The sequence below is a fragment of the Condylura cristata genome, unplaced genomic scaffold, assembly GCF_000260355.1.
Source record: "Condylura cristata isolate star-nosed mole 26May11 unplaced genomic scaffold, ConCri1.0 scaffold00020, whole genome shotgun sequence".
Lineage (NCBI taxonomy): Eukaryota > Metazoa > Chordata > Mammalia > Eulipotyphla > Talpidae > Condylura > Condylura cristata.
Genome location: NW_004567121.1, coordinates 14,633,869 through 14,654,073, shown reverse-complemented (window position 1 = coordinate 14,654,073; position 20,205 = coordinate 14,633,869). Strand labels below are relative to the sequence as shown.

Genomic DNA, 20,205 nt, shown 5'->3' with positions numbered 1-20,205 from the left:
CACTGAGAGTTGATTTATTTCTGCTTCTCACTTTCTAATTTTAAGGATAGCTGATAAAGATGTCATAGCACATTTGCATGGGGAACTCTGCCTGGTTGAGAGGAAAATAGCTTTCAAGGTCATCATCAGAGTTTATTCTTGACTCTGCCTTGTTACCCTCAAGAATACCAGATGCCCGACTTCATAATGGCCTAGGCCAAGTGTCTAAAAAGTAACAGAGTGAACAAGATTATTGCAGGCACATGGAAGACAGAGAGGGGGAGGGATACTGAAGGGGACATTGAAAGGGAGGATATGGAAACACCTCCATCTAGGTTTTTCCACCTAGGAAATAGCATTGGGCTCTCTGGTTCACACTCCTTCTGGCCCAAGGTGCAAAGTATCAGGGATGAGTAGCAGCTCGGGAGTAAGTGGGGTTCCCTTGTGTTTTTTGAGTACTTCTGAGGATGCAGCTCCCCTACTTAAAGGGCCTCAAACTCCCAGGTGCATTTCTTTGGCCTGTCTTTGAAATTCCTTCTTTTCAGGCCTCACCCAGTGGGGAGTGCCTCAAGGGTTTGCTTGCATCAGTTCCCTGGTGACTAAGCAGCCAGGTTTGGGAACCACTAAACCTATAAAACTTTAACCTAGGGCTCGTGGGAGGAATGAGGTCATCTAGGACATTGCTTCATATAGACTCTTCAGTAAGTTATGTTTCTGCCACAGTCATCACAATTCTGTCCTTCTGCTTTGCAAGTTTTAGGCTTCTATAACTCCCGCCTTCCTCCTGGCTTCCTTGTGGAGAGTAGGTGATATTTGTGGGTAGATGATCACCACAGCTGAGCCCAGCACCCTCTTGGGTGTGGTATAGCGCCATTCATGGATCACACATTCATGCCATTTGTGTTTGGTTGACCTTAGGCTTCAAGATCCTGTTCTCACCAGGGCCAGGCTGTCCATGCAGCACCTAACACAATGGGAGCCACAGCTGAGATAATGCAGTCCTGTGCTGGGAGCAAAGGTAGCAAACAGTGAGTGCGTTGGTGCAGTCACAACCTATACAGCCACACAGTGGCTAATGATCTTGATTCTCCCATACTTCATCCTCCAAGTTTATAACAAACTGGACCAAAGCTCTAACAGAGTGGTTCTGGGACTGTAAACATTTGACAGCTTCAGATGATCCTGACTCTCCAAAGAATCTCAAAATGATGGAATGCCAGAGCTGAAAGGATGCTAGCTCAATATTTCCATCACATATATAAACAAGCTGAAGCCTAACGGTGTAGGACAAATTGTGAAAAGAAACCATGCCTCCAGCCCTCGCGATTGTTTCTTTTCTTACACCATGCTACTCCAGGCCCTTGGGAGCATATACCTGCCCTGAAAGACCAAACTGATGCCATGACAGGCTTCAGAATGCTTCTGAACCAGCCAGGCCTAAGTTTCGGTTATCAACAAGGCGCCAAGGCTGAATTTAACTATAAATGTCCTAATCTTGCTCATCCCACAGCCAATCAGCAAGTAGGCAAGTCACCAGTACATGTCAGGAAAACGCCAGATGTCCTAAGGTATGCGGCCGAGTAGTGAAGGTCACATCTTACATGCATAGATCAACCGGGTTAAGACAAGATAACTTTGTTCACTGTCCATCAATCAATGTACTGCTGAGCAAAAGCTCCCCTGTTCTGTAATAAAAACCCTGCCTTCCTGAGCTCAGCGCTCTCAACTGTGGCTGCTGCGCGGCTGCATGCTGGGAGCCGAGGCTCGAGCTTGCAATGAAGACCCTCGTGTGCTTTGCATCCGAGTCGGCTCCTTGGTGGTCTTTGGGAAACTCGAAACCTGGCACAACAGCCCTTGTTAGTTCTGAGAGTGTAAGTGACTCAACACAGAGAAATACATTAAAGTTTAAACTAATAAAACACCCCTGCTTTGGCTAAAGTATTCTAAAGGAGCATGAACCACAGCAGAATTGATTATTATAATACACCCCAGAGCCCCTTGTTAAGGGCTCAAATTAAAGAAACAGAAAGCAACCTCTACTTTACATTGAGATTGCTATGTTAAGGTTGAGATTTACCAAACATTTGAATTAAGGTGTAATTATTAGCATTACCCAAAAATTTAGTCATTTTTCAAAAACACCCACCACAGGGCTCCCTCATACAGCATCTAATGTACATTTAATGTGGGGTTTGATGGATAGAAATTCCATTGACATGCAGTGTTCCAGGAGCACAACTTTTGTAGAAAAAGTAAGAACCCTAAAAGTGCTTTGCTTAAATCACACCATATAACACCACGGTTCCCTTGGGCGACTGGCTCCTGCTTTCAAGGCACTTATAAACTAATAGGATAAAAAAACAAAGACCAAATAAAACTACAGAATAAGAATCTGCTTTAATGGAAGACCTACCTCACCTCTGAAAGCTAACTTCATGGACAGGAAGGTCAAACCAATTGTCCTTTTGACATTGCTGAGTGGTGTTTGAGATGATGAAATGCTCAGATAATGGACAGCTCTGAAATCACCCTCCACCAGTGGTTCTCAGGCTCCACATTTGCATTCATTCCTGGGAAGATGCTCTGCAGCCCTTTGCCAGTGCCACGGGCCCAGGCCAGTGTCCACTTAGTGCCCCGGTGACTTTCATAGCTCATGCCTTGAACGTCTCAGCAGCCGTGGGGACTGGAAACACGCAGGCAGCCATGAATGCTCTTTGGAAGCTGAGATCAAGGCCAGAGAAAAGCCTCACCTAAAGGACTCACAGTGCTGATCAGTGTCAGAGGCAAGACCTACCCTCACTGCAGACCTCCGCGGAAGACACTTTTCACATGCTTTTCAATTAGGATAGAACCTCCTTCCCTTTCGAGCTCCCTTTCTCTCCTTTCCCTTTCCACCAAGCTCCCTTGCCTCCTCAGCCTCCTTCGCCCTTGGAATACCTCCCCGAGTGCTCAGCTCGGAGTCCCACCCAAGATCGGGATCCAAGTACTACTCAGGTCACTGGCAGGCAGCCACGAGTCAGACCTGGTCTGAGCCGTTGCCCTCCACAACCTCCCTTGATGTTTCACTCCCCACCTCTCTCTGCTCTGCCCATGCTTCTCCCCTTGTCTGCACATTAGACTCCCCCAGCGAGCTTCAAAGAAATTCTGGTGTCCGGTCCCACCCCAGAGACGGTGTTCAGCAGCGTGGGCGGCCGCACTGCCCCGTCAGTCCTCCCAGGTGAGCCGCGGGCACCGGGCTGGTGTGCAGGGCATGCTCTTCAGCCCCAGTTCTTGATGTTAGCCCCTGTGCCCATGGGTGTCAGTGTGGGTGAAGCACAGAGAGGGCTGAGCTTTCCTGGACATGCATGGATTCTCTAAAACTGTCTATTTTCCTAGAGGTTACAAACCACACTTCCGCCCCTTTCCTGGTGCCTTAGGTCCATGGCAAAAAAATAAAAGGGAGCTATTTGAATGCCACATGCCATATCTCTTTTGGTTCTTGAGTAAAACAAATCTCCTGCCTGTGAAAATGTACTCACGGGAAGGCACAGGCTTCTTTTGGGCCAAGAACCAGCCATTCTCAGACTTTGACTCTGGGTTAAAGTCACCTGGGGGTACTTTTAAACTCTCCATGGGGCCTTGCTAAGAACTCATAAGTGGGAATCTGATGTGGGGCCCACGGCCTCTACATACTTTCAAGTCCTTGTTGTTTCCCAGGGGGAGGCTCACTGGGCTCTCTCTGGAAGAATAAAGGAAGAAGTCAATGTCCCCAGTTTCCAAGGTGCTGAAAAACCCAAGTGAGCACAGGAGAGAAGAGCTGCCGCGGTAGCCAGCCCTCAGCCCCCTCGCCTTGGGGTAAAGTACACGCTGCTGTCCCATGCTCAGCCCTTCCTGGGCTGGGCTATGCTTGGCACACTGCCAGAGCTCCTAGAAAGTGGGTTTTCTTTTAAGGGTGCCATTCTCCTCGTGCCCACATTGGCTTTCACACCGCTGCTTGCTCTGCATTCAGTTCCCTCCAGTGCTGGCCCGGTTCCCTAAGCTGAACCCCTCGCACAGACTCTTCCAGGCTGGCTCCAGTGTTCCCACAGAAGCTGTCACCCTAAAAATTCAGGAAGCAATTAAAAAAGGCAAAGAAAGTTTCTTTTAGATCACAGGGCAGCAACTTGGGGTACACAGAATCAGGTGGAAATCTAGAGTGTGCCCCCAGGAGGGAAGAGGCAGGGAGTTTAGGTGGGAAGATGAGGTAATTGGTTCAAGAGTTGATTCATGTTACCAAGCTTAAACTATTCTTGACTCTACATAGTTTCTGATTCAGTTCTTTGGCAAAAAAAAAAAAGTCCATAGTCATCCATTCTCATGATCTGGATGACTCCTCAGGCAATTGTTTGCTGGATGGTTTCTTTAAGCAATTGCTTTTGGCCCAATTCAGTGGTTTTTGACCAAGTTCAAACTAGACAGGTAATGACTGCCCGGCTCCACTTCTTGAATGACACCACAGGTGCCAGTTTGTGTAAAGCTTATTTCAGAGGTTCACAGCTATGTGGGCTGCAGACTCACTAGGCACACCCCTAGGGTCCACCTATCAGAAGCACCTCCAAAGACTCTCCCAGCAGCCTTGACAGAGGGGCTCTTCTTCTCTCCGGCTCTTTCCTGTCTCCGAGACTAGCATTCTCCGTGGGTGCTGATGGCGAGGACCCTGGCAGCCTGGGCAGTCAGTGACTGCGGTGGCACACCCAGGCCCCGGGGTGGCAGCAGCAGCAGCACCAGGGCACTGGTGAGAAATTCAGACTCTCAGGCTCCACCCCAGACCTCTGGAATCTGATGGCGACTGGGACCCAGAGATCTTTGTCCAACAAACTTTGCAGGAATTTTGATGCCTGCTGAAGTTTGAGAGCCACTGACCTAAGGTTTTCTATTTGTTTTTAATACGCTCTGGCATAGTGGCATTTGTATGTCTGTTGTATTTTGTCTTCCTGGGGATAATAACTGAACATGTGTTTTTAGGCTCTCACTAGAACAGATGGCCTTTGGCAAAATTATCAGCGTGGATGACTGTTTCTTCAACTTTCTGTACCTTTTCAGTGGCCATTTCTGGATTTGAAGGGTCCTTAGAGGGCACATGGGGTCTGCTGTGATTGTGGGTGGAGAAGGAAACAGCTCTGATACTGCGATCATTGTCTCTGGTACCTCAGTTTGCTTCTGGAGGGTCTTTAGATACAAACCAGTGAGGACTGGTTAGAGAATTTCTAAAGAAAAAAATAATTATGATCAAATAAGTCCTTATGCAATTGCATTTTCCATTTAAACTTACTGTAAAATAACCAAAGAACATATAATGAAATGTACCCTGAGACTCAGAATACGATGGCAATAGACCAGCATGATGTTTTTGCAGTGCTGTTCTGCAGGATTAAGACTAATTAAATTGATCCGATTTAAACATAAGCATGCATGGAAACAGGAAACATCCTTACAAGGTGCATATTAAGTCAGACTTCTAGAAGAAAAAAGAAGGGCATAAAATTTGTGTGATTACTTTCTTTTAAAGGGAAATAACTTGACCCTCATTTCCAGGTGCTATCATGGAGAGGATCTAATGCATGGAAACAATTACATATCAAAAAACGCATGTGCTCCTCCAGCTAAAGCTCTTGGGTCCTTTAGGGATTATTAAATTATTTAGAACTGGAGATGGACTTTATTTTGTGTAAAGATTTAAATCACTTATTGTTGTGTAAAGATTTAATCACAATTTCAGAAAGAGTTTGAGCTATAAGTTGATACATTGTACACTTTGATTTTTCATTCCATTAGTGATGGTTAGAACAAGGGACTGAAGTCTGGGCCAGGAGGGCTGGAGGGGAGAGGCTTAAGGCTTCCTTTCTTAAAGCAGCTAGCAGTGGGCTGAGGAACAATGTGAACACCACCTAAGCACTCAACATGTAATATTAACTGCTTAATGAATGAATATTAAATCGAATAGCAAAGTCTCCAAAGACACGGAGAATTTTAAGAAGAGGTGGTGCCGGACTAGTCTAGCAAGGAAAGATATGGCGAGTTATATCTTAAAGGAGGAGGGCCTCCCTGGTGGAACAGGGATTAAAGTTTCAGCACTCTCAGGCTACCTAACCAGCCACTGTGGCACCTGTTCAATCCCCGGCCAGGGAGGTGACCCGCATGGTGCAGCAGACGTTTTCTGTCCCACCTGCTGCTCCCCTCAGCAGTGTATTTCAGTAGATCACCTGTTCTGTTACCTACTCTCTCTGGTGAATCTTCTCACCCCTGCACCTCTGGCCTTCACCCCAGTTCTTGTATAAGTAAACAATTTAAAGAAAATAGATCTTAAAGGTTGAGAGAGATTTCACTTAGAAGAAGAGAGCAAGAACTGGCCAGGGAAGGAAGACTAGTGTATTTCGAACTGAAAAGAGGAGTAAACATGACTCCTTCTACCAGCAGTCAGGACCTCCACCTGGTTAGGGAGTGAAAACACAAAAGTGAACCCTAGTATTAAACCAGACAGCAGAGGGGTTGAGTTTATACCAGATACCCCAACTTTCTCTGGATTCATTTGTTTACATTCTATTCTACTCACTCGAATTCTTGGCTGTAGTTCATTTAAATGTTTTAGAAAGATATTCATTCTAAAATCTTTTTATTTTTAGTAGTTTTTGACAAAGAACTGAGAATGCATTCAGTTCTTTCTAATTGCTTTTTCCCTTAAAAAAAAGTTTAGGTATCATTTATATTCAGTAAAATTCACCTATCTTGGTATATAGTTCTGCAAGATTTGACAAGTACACACAGTCAGGTAACCTCTACTACTGTCAAACTATAGAATAATTTCATCACAATCTCTGACTCTGTTCTCTCATTGATCAATTGGTCTATTTCTTGTTGAAATGGTGTTGTGCAGGAGGATAGTATTTCCAGCTTTCTACATCATGATTGGTTTTGAATGAATCAGCTTGCCACTTTAGGTGATTGAGGTTAGGTGGACCATGTGGTCTAGATTGTTCTCAGGATGCCGGAGCATCCTTAGCCCCTGCCCAAAACCACTAAAACTCAACTCTGGAGATGATGTCCAGCCTTGAGTATTTCAAGAAGCCCTCCAACTAATTCTGACACATTCTGAAATTTGAGAATCATTATTTCAAGGAAGTGAAGACCTAAGAATTTGGGTTATTTCAAAGAAAATGGTAATGGGATTGTGGTAATCAGTTTACTTTTGGTTCTTGTTCAATTCAAATTTGACAAGAGACTTTGACCACTATCTGTTTGAATGAGAGAAGGACCATTCCCCACCTTTCCTTCTGGCCTTTAAAAGACTTTCCTGAACTCCATTACCATCACACTCCACCAGGAAATGAGGTTTCCCATTAAAGAATGATAGGCCATTTCTGACACTAGACAGATTTCAAGCAGCTCATCAACTTCAGATAGAATCAAGTCAGAATTTAGTGGGTGTACACTTTAGGTTGGCAGAATGAGAATCACCCAGAAGTTACTCTGGCTAACGACTTGTCACATTTCAGATCTTCCTCACCCAGAAATCAATTGAAATTTTCTTGCTCTGCAAATAAGGGGGAAGAACACTGTGGGAGTGTGTGTGTGTGTGTGTGTGTGTGTGTGTTTAAAAAGCCCAAGTTCTGTCCAGAGCAAAGATTAGTCTTTGCCCTGTTTATCACATGTTCTGCAGCATGTGCAGGTAGAGCTTTCTGTTCAACAGACCATTTGGGTCAGACTGTTTGCCAGAGAGTTGGGGAAATTCTAGAATTAAAAAAAGTAGATGCAGCCTTTCCTTTCCCCAGGAAGGTGGTTTGAAAGAACAAAAGATACAAAGTTATGTCTTCATTTTATTTCTACTTTAAAACATATGCACACACATACACATAAAACAAATAATATTTTCACCTCTCACTTTTAATTTTTGAGTTATAGATTTGATCTGGGCCCTTGCTAACTTTTCTGTTTGAAGAAAGAGGATGATGTTTACTTTAACAAACAGCAGCATAAACTTCCATCTTTGTAGCATCAGGATGGAGAGGGGGGCTGACCTGAAGAAAATAATAGATATTTCCTTCATGGCCAAGTGTTCCTGCCAGATGCAAGGTGGCTTGGGGTGGGTTTAGGGAGCCCTTTGATCTGAAACTTTTCTTCCTTGCTTGGCTCAAGTAGATATAAACTTTTTGTTCCAGAGGTTTGGAATAACTTATGTGAAAATTACAGATGCTCTGTATCAGACCCTGGTTAACCTCCTGCCTTTCAAACTTCTATGTGAAATATCTGGCATCGTCCAAGTGGGTGTACTTCAGAGCTCCTGCTCCCTGGACAGGGGCTGTGGGAGAGAGTCACTGGTTTCTATGGATTTTCACTTTCTGTTACTTTGCTTGCAGTCTGGTTTCCAAAACAGCTTTTAGAACTTTTCCACAAGGCTCATACTCATTTAAAGGAAATTAATGTCTCCCATTCAAATCTGCTCATGATTTTCCATATAGCTTTTTCATTTACAGCATTTGAGAAGGAAAGTTCATTTTAAAAAATAGTCTATGAACCACCTGTCAAGAGAAATATGACCAATATACTTGAATTTTCTTAAGTGTTATTTCTAGTTTCTGTGCAAAGGAGTGGGGGCATGTTTATTCCATAATTCTTAACATGCACTTTGGTGGGGGAAGCATGAGCTTGGTGCCAGGCACACCTCACATACTGGACAGTATCTATTCTTTCTATTACTGGATTTTTTTTTTAAGATTTATTTATTTGTGCATACAGAACTGGGGTACAGGCCAGAGGCTCAGGGGTGGCGAGAGGCTTCACCAGAGACAGAGTGGGGAGCAGAACAGGCAGATCGTGAAGTACACTGCTGAGGGGAGCAGCGGGCGGCCAGGAGAGGTCTGCCACGCCATGTGGTCACCTCTGGAGCAGTCGGGGATCGAACTCATGCGGAAGTGGCTTTAGCTTCTTAGTGCTGTGCTTTAACCCACTGTGCCACCAGGGAGGGCCCCTAGATTTTTTTTTTTAATGGGTTTTTCTTGTTGTAGTTATACCAAGGCATCTATCCGACTGGACTGCAAAATTTTCACACTGTGTCTCCTACCACCACTCTTCCCACAACTTTGCTCCTTACCATGGCAGCCTCTTCAAAAAGGGTCTGAAACCTGCACACACTAGACTCATCATCAGCCTTTCAGAGGCGCTGAAGGCAACATGGATTGTTTGGGTTTGTAGGACATCAGTACCTTTGAATTCTCTGCTCTCAGTAGCTCGCTCAACCTGATTCACTTTTACATAGGCCCTAGGCTCCAGTAATCATGTTTCTGATCTCATCTGTTTATTCTTCCTCCATCTCTCTCCATGGGCATAATGAGTGTGTAACAAAGAATAGGCACAGTACCTTGCACTCAGTAAATATTGGTTGGGTAAATGAACAGCTGGGATGGTTAAATAATGTTCCTACCAACATTTACTCCAAATCTCCCCATGTGGTTTGCCACCTCTTGACATATGTAGCACTTTGCTGCAAATTTAACAGCGTAAGACAGTCTCAGTGGAACATCAAACTTGTAAGAAAAGATTTACGTTAAGCAGGTTTGGGGAGCCAAGAGAAAAGACATTCCACCAGACCTGGGTCGCTGTCATTGTTTCTATAGAAAACTTGGGACTTCTCCATCGATATTGTTTCCCAAGGAAAGTCCACCCCCTCCCCAGCCCACCTCACACCCATCCTTGAAACTAGCCCAGTCTGGGCTATGAAGAGAGAGGGTAGAAGGAAGAGTCACTGGTTGTTCAGTGCTGACCGAAGGACCAAGGGGGATAGATCTTGTCATTTAAGACAAATTCATCTGCTTCTAGGCATGGGGTTCATTTAGCTAATTCCCAGCCTGGACTTCATTATCATCACTTTTTCCATCTCCTTTGTCTTATCTTTCTTCTATTGCCTTTTCTTCTTTTTACCTTTTGCCTCCAGAACTCTCCTTCTCATGTTGCCTAATTGAAAGTACTGGTCTGGTGGGCGTCTTGGGAACTGTCCAGGACGCCAGGCCTTCAAGGGAGAGGTCATGTGTTTTTCTTTTTAATGTTACCTCTAAATTATGGAAAAGACTGACCTCAGAAATGCCTTACCAAAGGAGGAACTTATGGAAAACAAAAACTCAGCTCAGTGTGGCATTTGGGGAGTTTGTACAGACACTTCATTTTGAGTTTCTAGGGAAGCCAGGAGAGGGCCGAGAGGGGCCACCCGCCCCCTGGAGGTGTGGTTGGAACTCAGTCCGCTTGAGCCTTCTGCACCTTGCCCGCTGCTGGCTGGATGAGCTGGGCCTGCTGGTCTCGTAGCCCTCCCTGGGGTGAGCAGTAAATTTGATAAGCTTTTGGGCTAGGATCTTTGGCATTAAAAGACTCTTGTATTTGAAAAGGGATGTCGGACTTCACTCACACTGACGTCACCTCTCCCCATGACCACCCACTGACCCTGGGAAACGACACACATCCTGCTGAGATTTTTGAATCCAGCATTTCAGAAGCATGAGCTGTGGACGGAGCTTCACCTCGTGGACATGAGCTCCAAGGTTCAGCCCCTCTCAGCTTCCTGCTGTGATTCGCAGGACCACGCCTGGCCCTGGGGGGACTCAAGCCCCACCGTTGCTCAGCTCGTGCCCACTTGACTGATTTTCTGGGCAGGGAGCTCTCTGAGCTGCAGGTGTGCAGGAGGGGGTTTGCTCTGTGGTTTCCTCCCGGCAAATAGTGACATTTTGTGGGTACCAGAGGCAGGCAGTGAGGTTCCACTAGGCGCCAATATGTAATTTTGAATGGATGGGTGGGGAGGAAGGCAGGAAGGAAAGCAGAAGGAAAGCTAAGAGCAGCCAGGGAAGAAGGAGGAAGGAAACAAATTCCTGCTTATGCAAATTCACTCTGCTCCACTGTTCTCTTCCTTATTCTGCTTTGCTGGAACAGGGGTTCGGAGGGAGGGGTGGAATCCCTCCCCCCTTCTCCCTGAGACTCTTCCTCAGGGATCACCCCTTTGTCTGGCATCCCTGTGTTGTAACTCAGTTCACTCTAGTGCCACTCACCTTCCCCTGTCATTGTCTGATATTTTCACTTTCCCCCTACAACGTTCAAAGCAGCTTAAATTTTGTTTTAATAAGCAGGAGAGGAATAGACTCAGACACAAACACTGAACAGATCATTTAGAAAGTGAAGAAGAGAAAGAAGAAAGCGGGTTTATCCTGAATTTGAGAGCTAATCTTGAAATGCCATCATTGCTGTTCTGATTAGATTACACACAGACTAAAACATGCAGACAATTCCAAGCCTCTCCTCAAACATTTCTGATCCATGCTCAGTGCTCTGGGAAGATACAGATAGCACAGAATAATCTCTCTCAGGGAATTAATTGCTGTTTCCTCTTTCCTGTTTTGAAGAGAAGATGTCTTTAATGTATTGTGTGAGTACAACATGCAGAATGCATTCTTTGGCATCACATAAATATTTACTTAATAGTTAAAACTCACTCTCATGGAGCATATCACTGGGGAATATTATAACCTATTTTCCTCGAGGAAGATAAAAATTAAAGGGCCTGCTCCTTTGATTTTCAGAACTTGGTCTTTGTTTGTTTTATCTTCCTTCCATTGATGTTGTGTTTTTCACCAGAATGTCTAGAAAGTCAAGGGAGGGCATTATGGAGTGGGCGGTAGGCTCTAGAGATTGAGAGGAGAAACATTCCTGTTAGCACCTGCAAGGACCCTTCCCCTCCACCCCATCATGGCCACTGGTGTCTGACTGTCACCGTAATACCTCACTGTGTTGGTGAATATCTGTCCATCAACAGGCAAATCCAGGACATTTGAGAACAGTAACTGAAAGAATAGCCAGGGCCCATCCTTTGTGGCTCAGTCTTTCGTCTGTCTGGAACAGTGCTGACATTCAGTTTCCACAAAATAGACAGTTTTTTTTAAAAATAATATAATAGTTTATTTTTACATCATGTTGTGGCTTTTCCCATCTCAGTTGTAATCCCCGGGGGCTTCCCATCACCAAATCACCCATGTGCCATCACCATAGTCCAGTGCACTTTCCCCCACCCCCATTCTTTTCCATGCCACTTGCTATTTTATTTATTTAAATTATACAATAGTTTGTTTTTACATCATTTTGTGCATTTTTCCATCTCAGTTGCAAGCCCCGTGGGCTTGCCATCACCAAATCACCCATGTGCCATCACCACAGTCCAGTGCATTTCCCTCCCCCCACCGTTTTTGATCCCATTCCCCACTCCACCCCCGTAAAATGTCTCTGGTATTTAGCTGTTCATTATTATTATTTTCTCCCCTGGTCCTTTATACTCCTGCCATGAGTGAAACCATCCCGTTTTTTTTTTTCTTTCTTTCTGGCTTATTTCACTAAGCATGATCCCTTCCAGCTCCATCCATGTTGCTGCAAAAGGCATGTGTTTACATTTTGATGGCTGAGTAATATTCCATTGTGTATATTCCATTGTGAATATGTACCGCATCTTTTTTTTTTAAAAAAAAAGATTGATTTATTTGTTCATACAGAACTGAGGTACAGGCCAGAGCTGCAGGGGCGGTGAGGGGGTTCACCAGAGACAAAGTGAGGAGCAGAACAGGCTGATGCATAGGGAGGTCCCAGCATAGCTTCTCAATAACCAGCTCTGCCTGCGTGCTTAGAGCTGCTTTTTTCGGAACAGGGGTGCTGGGCTTTTGCTTTCTGTCCTTTCCCGTCTCCTTCAGTTTTACTGTCCTTCCACCCCCATCTCTGGGGGCTGATGCGATGCTCTTGGAGTAAACCCCTGCCTGGTTCTCATATGGGAGCTTTGCAGCAGAGACTCTGGAGGCATCAGAGCCTGCCTCCTCTGCCTTGGGGCGGCTGGACTCACCCACAGTGGGCGCCACTCTGCGGAGAGCGAGGGACCCGCTGCAGGGAGAGCCGGCTCTCCTGGGCCAGTGTGAGGACCGTGGCCTCTGAATCTGAATTAAAATTTGGGCTCCACTATTAGTCACTCTATTGACAGGTTCCTGAAACTCTGCTCCCCATGAAATGGGGGTAATAACCATGTGTTCAAGTGGGGTGGGTTACTGCATGTAACACCCAGACACACGCCCGGAGCAGGCTCTCGGTAAACCTTAGCCATTATCATCTATTAGTCCACTCCTTGGGCACAGAGGCCCAGGCTGCAGAGGCTCAGAAGTTGCCGTAAGATTTGAAGCTGGAGCTCTGTGACTCCAGGCCCCTGCAGTGGCCACTGGTATGAGCGGAATGGAGCAGCCGTGCCTGGAGCAAAGCTGGGGGTGGGTGGATGCTGAGGGTGCAGCTGAGGCAGGAGCGTGAAGTCTGGGCCTCCCCACCCGCTGTAATGTTCACCCCTGGAGCCAAGCAGTGAGGTTCCTGTGACCCCTGAGTCCTTCCAGCAGCCACCACTGTGCCATAGCCATTCCCACCCCCAGAGGAGGACAGAGGGCAGGAAGCGGTCCCATTGGAGGTCACGTTCAAGTTTCCAGCTGCACTAACCCACCCACCTGTGTCCTCTTCTCTGCTCTCTCTTGTCCTTCAGCCCCTAAAGACAATGAAGAGCGTGTGTTCAGGGAGCGCATGCGGCCCAGGAAGCGGCAGGGGGCCGTCCGACGCAGGGTCCACCAGGTCAACGGCCACAAGTTCATGGCCACCTACCTTCGGCAGCCCACCTACTGCTCCCACTGCAGAGATTTTATCTGGTAAGGCCTCTCTTCCGGGAACCTCGCATTGTGTCTTCTCTGTAGTCAGAGGTCGGGGGTAGATACAGAAGGTCTGAAAGTTGATATAAAAAGTGCGAAGGTTCCTTATTTCTTCTTTGTTTGATTGCATAAGACTGCTCGGGAAGGTTAAGGGAGTGTATAGCATAGGGTGGGATAAGTAGGTAGAAGAAACTATGGTTCCTAGTGATGATACTTGGGATCATATCATGTATCATACATATTTTTTAAAGATTTATTTATTTGAGCATACAGAACTGAGGTACAGGCTAGAGGTGCAGGGGCAGTGAGAGGATTCACGAGAGACAGAGTAGGGAGCAGAACAGGCAGATCACGGAAGTACACTGCTGAGGGGAGCAGCGGGCGTGTCAGGAGAGGTCTGCTATGCCATGTGGGTCACCTCGGGGCAGGTGGGGATCGAACTCATGCTGAAGCGGCTTCAGCCTCTTAGTGCTGCGCTGTAACCCGCTGCGCCACCAGAGAGGGTCCATATGATGTATCATATTTAAGGAGTTAAAATTTAATGACCAATTAAAGGTATGATTTGTATGCTTTTCTAAAGTATTCCTATCTTTTACAGAAACAAACTGAATTACTCACAAATGAAGTGATACGATGTCTGGATTTGTTAAAAAATCATCTAGGAGGAAATAGGGGCTAGAGTTTGAAAACAAACAAGACTAGCCAGATCTCTGTTGAAACATTATATTCATCTCCTATGTTTATATACATTTGAATTATTCCTTAAGGTTAAAAAATACTCACATGCCCATATCTGTACTACAAAGCAGTTCTTTGTAATTATAGCTGGCCTTCTGCAGAGGTGCTAAGATTTCAGGGGAATGAGGGACTAGTGTGGGCCAGAATGCTCAGGGAAGGCTTCCTGGAGGAGGTGGTATTTTTTCCTTTCATGATAACTGGTAAGTTGATAGGCAGAACTAGATAGACCTTTTTGGGAGGCAGAGAAAGACAAGGAGAGCTTAGAGTGAATACCTACCATATGCCTCCAGTACTGTAAGTAGCCAGTGAATATTCCCAGTATCCAATGAACTGTGTACTATTAACTCTATTTTTCTAACACTACTGAGGCTCAGAAATGAAAGTGAGACTGGTTTGAGGTCCGAAAGCTAGGAAGTGTTAAAGGCTTAATTCCACCCCACGTTCTACCTAAAGCTCATGTTTTTCCTGATGCCCCTTTCAGGCAACTCTCTGAGCTCTTTGAAACTGACATGGAGGTTGTCAACACTCTTGGATCTCGAGGGGGAACAGTGACGGGCCAGGTTACAGAATGTACCCAGCCAAGGGATAATTGAATCGGCCTCTGAGACCCCCTTGGATTCCCAGCTTGTCCAGTGTGACTTTTCTGATCCTCATGGTATACCAGAACTATCCACTGAGATTGTCATGGACATTGAGAGGACAAGGCTCAGAGCAAGTTTAACCTGGCTGCAGTAGAAAAACACCCCACTCCCACCCAAAGACACATCTCCTTCACAGTGCTGACTTAACCCTCTGGCCCCTGCTTCCTTTGTGTTAGTCATGAACTGTGTTTGGGATGAGCAGCTCTGAAAGTTTAGTCTTAAAGCTGCGGGTCTCCTCTATTCCCATCATGAACACCACCTGTCTCCAGAGTGGCTTCTGGCACTTCCTACTGGACTGGGCATTGCAGGCAGCTCTCTGACCTGTTGGGTGCACTGAGGACAGGGCTCAGGCTGGGCTGGCTGGACTGTTCTTTGTGTGTGCTGACCCTAAACCTGGGAACCCCACTCTGGCACTACAATGAAGCTCTGACATTGGCCTTCATCCCATCCACTGGGGGGTAGATTAAACCCCTTGTGCTGGCCACATATTGACGCAAACACCTTGACTGCTTCTGGTGTGCCCAGGGGATACTCTTGCCTGCTGGGCCCATCTGCACCATTATCCACATGGAAAGGCAAGTTGATAAGGGAGGGCTGCCCAGAGCCAGCGGCTCATGACTTTCCAGAACACTGCTGGCCTCGCTGGAACAGCTGTTTGTTTGGGAAGCCAAGCCTTGACACTGGCCACATCTTGCAGCCATTCTAAGCACTGGGGATGCCCTGGGGGCCTTCTATGGAGTCACTTTAAGGCACCCTACAAGTGAGAGTAAGGTAACACTGCTACACAGACTCCAAAGTATAGGGTGCATTGGGGGATGGGCAGAATGGGGTGACTTGGTGTCATTTCTCACCCACTAAAGTGCTATTTCTTCTTTTCAGGGGTGTCATAGGAAAGCAGGGATACCAATGTCAAGGTAAGAGGTATCGAATGACTGGAATCCGTGGGGCCCACAGGTCAGCCCAGACCAGCTAGGTTAGTGACATGTAGATGTCCTGTTCAGAGGCTTCATGCTCATGTCCCTCCCCAAGACGCAGACCCTGCTTTCTCTGGGTCTATCTGGCCACTACTCCCACATGCATATATGGGAGTGGGGGAGGGGAGGCTCTGTGGGCCCCACCCATCTCCAGGTGCCCCCGGGGCCTCCCCGGCTAGAGAGCATGGCGCTGTCACTATCCTGGTGGTGCAGGTGCCTTTCTTGTCTCTGCTGTGGAATCATTCATTCCTAAGCATTTAAAACTTACTAGAAGTTGTTGAGATTTGTCTTGAGTCAGTTGACTACAAGTACATTAAGCAGCCCAGAGTTGGGGATGAATGTGTGGGGCGGACAGGGCTGGCTGCTCCGTGGCTCCCTCTGGTGGGCCACCCCTGCACAGCCAGCCGCCGTGGACTCGGGTCTCAGCCCTGGGGACTCAGACAGTTCTGTTGGGCATTTCTGTGTGCAGACATTGGCTCTTCAGCCACCTGCCGTCCACACTACCCCAGGACGTTAAAGCAGAGTGTCTGGCCACTTCTTGTGGAGCTGCTGAATTAAAAGGAGACGTTTAAGCTTAGCATGTAAGGCTGGTACAAATAGCAAAAAGCAGAAGAACTTCTGTACCACAAAACATCCACGCCCCTACAGTGGCCTCCCTGTCACACCAGCCACCCCAACATGATCCTGGGGAGCAGCTGCAATGCTTTTAATAGACAGTGCTTCGTGGAAGAAATGGTTCCCTGAACTGGACGTGGAGAAGCAAGGCAACTGCCCAGTGCTTCTCAAACTAGAGCAAATGCAGTCCCCCGAATAGAAAGGGGGCCTTTCCAGAGCCCTTGGCAGGAAAGCCCTCAGGGTTCTGATGACAGAGCGCTTGGAGATGACAATGTAGGGCCTCCACTTGGCTGTCACACTAAGACTCAGTGACCAAGGGGCCTGGCCTCCCTTCCCCTCTACCCACCAAGCCTGAGTAGCTCTTGGAAGGAGCCTCTCCCTAGCCCCTCAGCTGCCTGTGTTTTCCCCTTTGCAGTTTGCACGTGTGTGGTCCACAAGCGATGCCACGAGCTGATCATTACGAAGTGTGCTGGATTAAAGAAGCAGGAAGCTCCTGATGAGGTAAATATTTACAAGCTGATGTTCTGGGCCCTCCTCACTGCCCACCCCCACCCTCCACTGCCTCCTTATCTCTCTCCGATGGCTCTGCTGTCCTCATTGTGTGGGTCACAAACTAAGGGAGTTGTCCGTGGCCTTCTGGAGGAGGCACAGCCCAGAGGCCACTGTCTGCCCATGGCTATGATGCCAAGAGCTGCGTGGTGCCAGTGGTGAAGCCCACAAGGAAAATGTTGATTCTTCTGTGCCTGTCTCATCAGAGTTGAAGTGGTTGACTGGTGGGTCCATGGCTCCCAGTAGCTCCTGAGCAGTGAGACTGTTCACATGAGCAAGAACCTTGGCTTCACGGGGTGGTGCAGAGGGGGCAGAATCGGCCAAGCCAAGAAACTCTTAGGGGGGTGAAGTGCCACAGTGATGGTAGCAGCCAACACCCTCTGGGTATTCTGCATGCCCTGATTTAAGTGCTTTATCATATATTGTTGAATCCCATAACTACCTTGATAACAAGATGTTCTTACCATCTTCATTTTATCACAGAAAGAATACAAGCACAGAGAGATCAAATTAATGGCCTCAGATCATACAGCTAGAAGGTGAAAGTCCTGTTCAAACCCAATCATCCAGTTCCCGAATCCACACCCTTGACCTATGTGGTCTCTTAAACTTAGAAACTAGCATCCAGCTGAAGATTAGGGAAGGGCCCAGTGGTGAGGGAGCAGGAAACCTCAACAGTGAAGCTAGGTTCCTCCAAACTAAGGGATTGCCAGTGCCACTAATGGACAAAAAGCCTTTTGGAAGATGATGGCATGCGTGCAGATATGTGTGCTCACACAGCTGTTCTCAAAGGCATGCTTTCAATTCCCAACGAAGCAACGTGCACATAACCATAGGCCATTGGAGCTGGGGGTCAGAGAGAAAAGTCTGGGGGTGGGGGTGCATGGCATCAGTGGGGGCTCTAATCAAGTGGAATTATAATTTGGTTTCTAAAAGGAGTGACTTATAGAGAGCCTCTACCTGCTTCATAAATAAAACCAAATGACATCTTGGCGTCCAAAGGCATTTCTCAATTTTTAAAATCCACATTTGATTTCATACCATCTCTAGAAAACAGCAAAGTTTGAAGCCTATGTGGAATCTTCCGTATCCCTGAAGCGCAGGGAGCCCTGGGCACCAGCACTGTTTGCAGGTCCTGGGGGTACTGGAAACAGCCAGCTGTCAGCACCTGGGTCTCCTGACTCCTGGTCTAGGGTCCACCCAGGGCCCTGCTTCAGCTGCTCACTTCACATCTAAATAAAGAAAGCTGTGGCTGGCTTGCTGGCAGGGTTCTGCCGGCCTTCCGCTGGGCATTCTACTGAACATCCACTGAGATGTGTTGGGTACTTATGCCATGTCCCACAGAAACAGAGACATGCTGTGCCACTCACCCTTGGAATCTGACCCATTGCATTAACTATGAACCTTTACAGGTTCCTAACCCTCACAGCTCCCTGAAGGGAAGAGTGCCCTCTGAGGCCAAGCTGAGCAGATGGGTGGGTTGGGCCCTGCCGGGCACAGAACCCTGCTTCATCAGCCCCAGGCTCTTCTGCCTTTCCTGCCATCACATTGGGCAGTGGGAGGCCCCAGCGAGTGTGCCCCCGCGCCGGGCATGTGACCCAAGGGAGATAAGTTGGTAGGGGTTGGGGAAGAGTTGCTGTCTGAGGCCACTGTCCCTCCGGGGTGAAGGGACCATGGGCATGCCCTCAGTCACATGCAGCATTGCTGGAGACCAGCCTTTGAGAGTGACCAACCTTCCATTCTGTCATGCAACCGGCTGCATCCAGCTGCCTTGCCTCCATCATTCACACGCACACCATGCACATGCAGGTGTCAACGCCGGGCATCCAAGTCCACCCCTGGCAGACTCCCGCTGACTGGCTCCTCTGAGCTTTTGCACCTGAGACTTGCTAGGACCATCGCCCAGTCTCAGGTCTCACGCCCTCCCTTCTCTTCTGGGTGTGGTGACCAAGAAATGATCTTTGTCACCCTCCTTCCTTCCTTTCCTCCTTCACTCAGCTCATCATCGTGTTTCTGCCCTTCCCTCCTCCCTGAGTCCTCCCTGTCTCACCTGCCCCTCTTCTGGAGTCTTCCTCAGTGGGACACTATGTGTGTGTGCTGCAGATGTGTGTGCTGTGGCCTGCCGACCATGGCATCTGCCCCAGTGGCCTGCGCCTTCACTCTCCCATGCACTGTTCTCCAGCTCATAGCCTGTGCATTTCGAGCAGGCGGCAGAGAAATTCTGGTCCAGTGGGAGGCTAGGCCATTCTTTGTTGCTGTGTGGTGGGAAGCAGGGCCCCTTGGGCGTGCTCACGCACAGGCCTGCTTGCGTGTCTTGGCTTGAGCACACATCACATCCACGCCACCTGGCTCCTTGGCCCTCCACGGCACTTCCACTGGCTGTCAGCAGTGAGCTGCCCGTTTCCTCCTCCCTGACTCCCAGAGTTGCCACAGTGACTTTCTCCCAGGCCATCGAGCCTTGCTGGTGTCTCAGCACTTTCTGAGAAGGGCGTGGTTCTTGCAGCCCCAGAGGCACAGGGGCAGAGTACCTGGGAGTGGGGGGGGGGTCAGGAAACCCCCGAAAGACAGTGTGATGACCCCTTGCTTAAGTACTGCAGAGCGATAGCTTCCCACCCTTCTACCTCCTGTGACCTTAGGTGGGACGGGGTTGCTGTCCCCATTTTCCAGGTAAGGACTAAGCCCATGAAGTCAGGAAAATTGCCTGAGGCCTTGTGGGTGGCTCCCGCAGACCCTGGTCAGGAACTGGGACACTGCTGCCCCCAGGCACGCCCCCTTTCCCAGCGCCTGCCTTAACCTTTTAAATAATCACTGAGTAGCAGAGAGTGGATTTGCAATTGGATTCACCGGCACTGGGACCCATAGGCCCCTCATAAGTAGACCAGCACACTGAACCTCACTGCCCTGCCGTTTCCTCATCCGTAAACCCGGGCCAATGCCTGTGCCTACCCCAGAGAGCGGTGAGGGCTGCTGGGGACAGAGCTTAGTTTAGTGTGTGCGGGC

The 20,205-nt window shown here is 47.8% G+C and overlaps 1 protein-coding gene across 4 annotated transcripts in view; it reads left to right on the top strand.

Moving 5' to 3' along the window:
• PRKCE (protein kinase C, epsilon) overlaps positions 1–20,205 on the top strand; it is a 422,632-nt gene that overhangs the window by 254,362 nt on the left and 148,065 nt on the right. For all 4 annotated transcript variants that reach the window (XR_001145634.1, XM_012727410.1, XM_004686234.2 and 1 more), the window contains 3 exons: positions 13,529–13,688; positions 15,947–15,981; positions 17,072–17,157. Coding sequence is in view for 3 of the 4 variants with exons in the window: in XM_012727410.1 (XP_012582864.1) it covers positions 13,529–13,688; positions 15,947–15,981; positions 17,072–17,157 (281 nt within the window). In the remaining variant the exon portion in view is untranslated. The remainder of the gene's footprint in view (positions 1–13,528; positions 13,689–15,946; positions 15,982–17,071; positions 17,158–20,205) is intronic.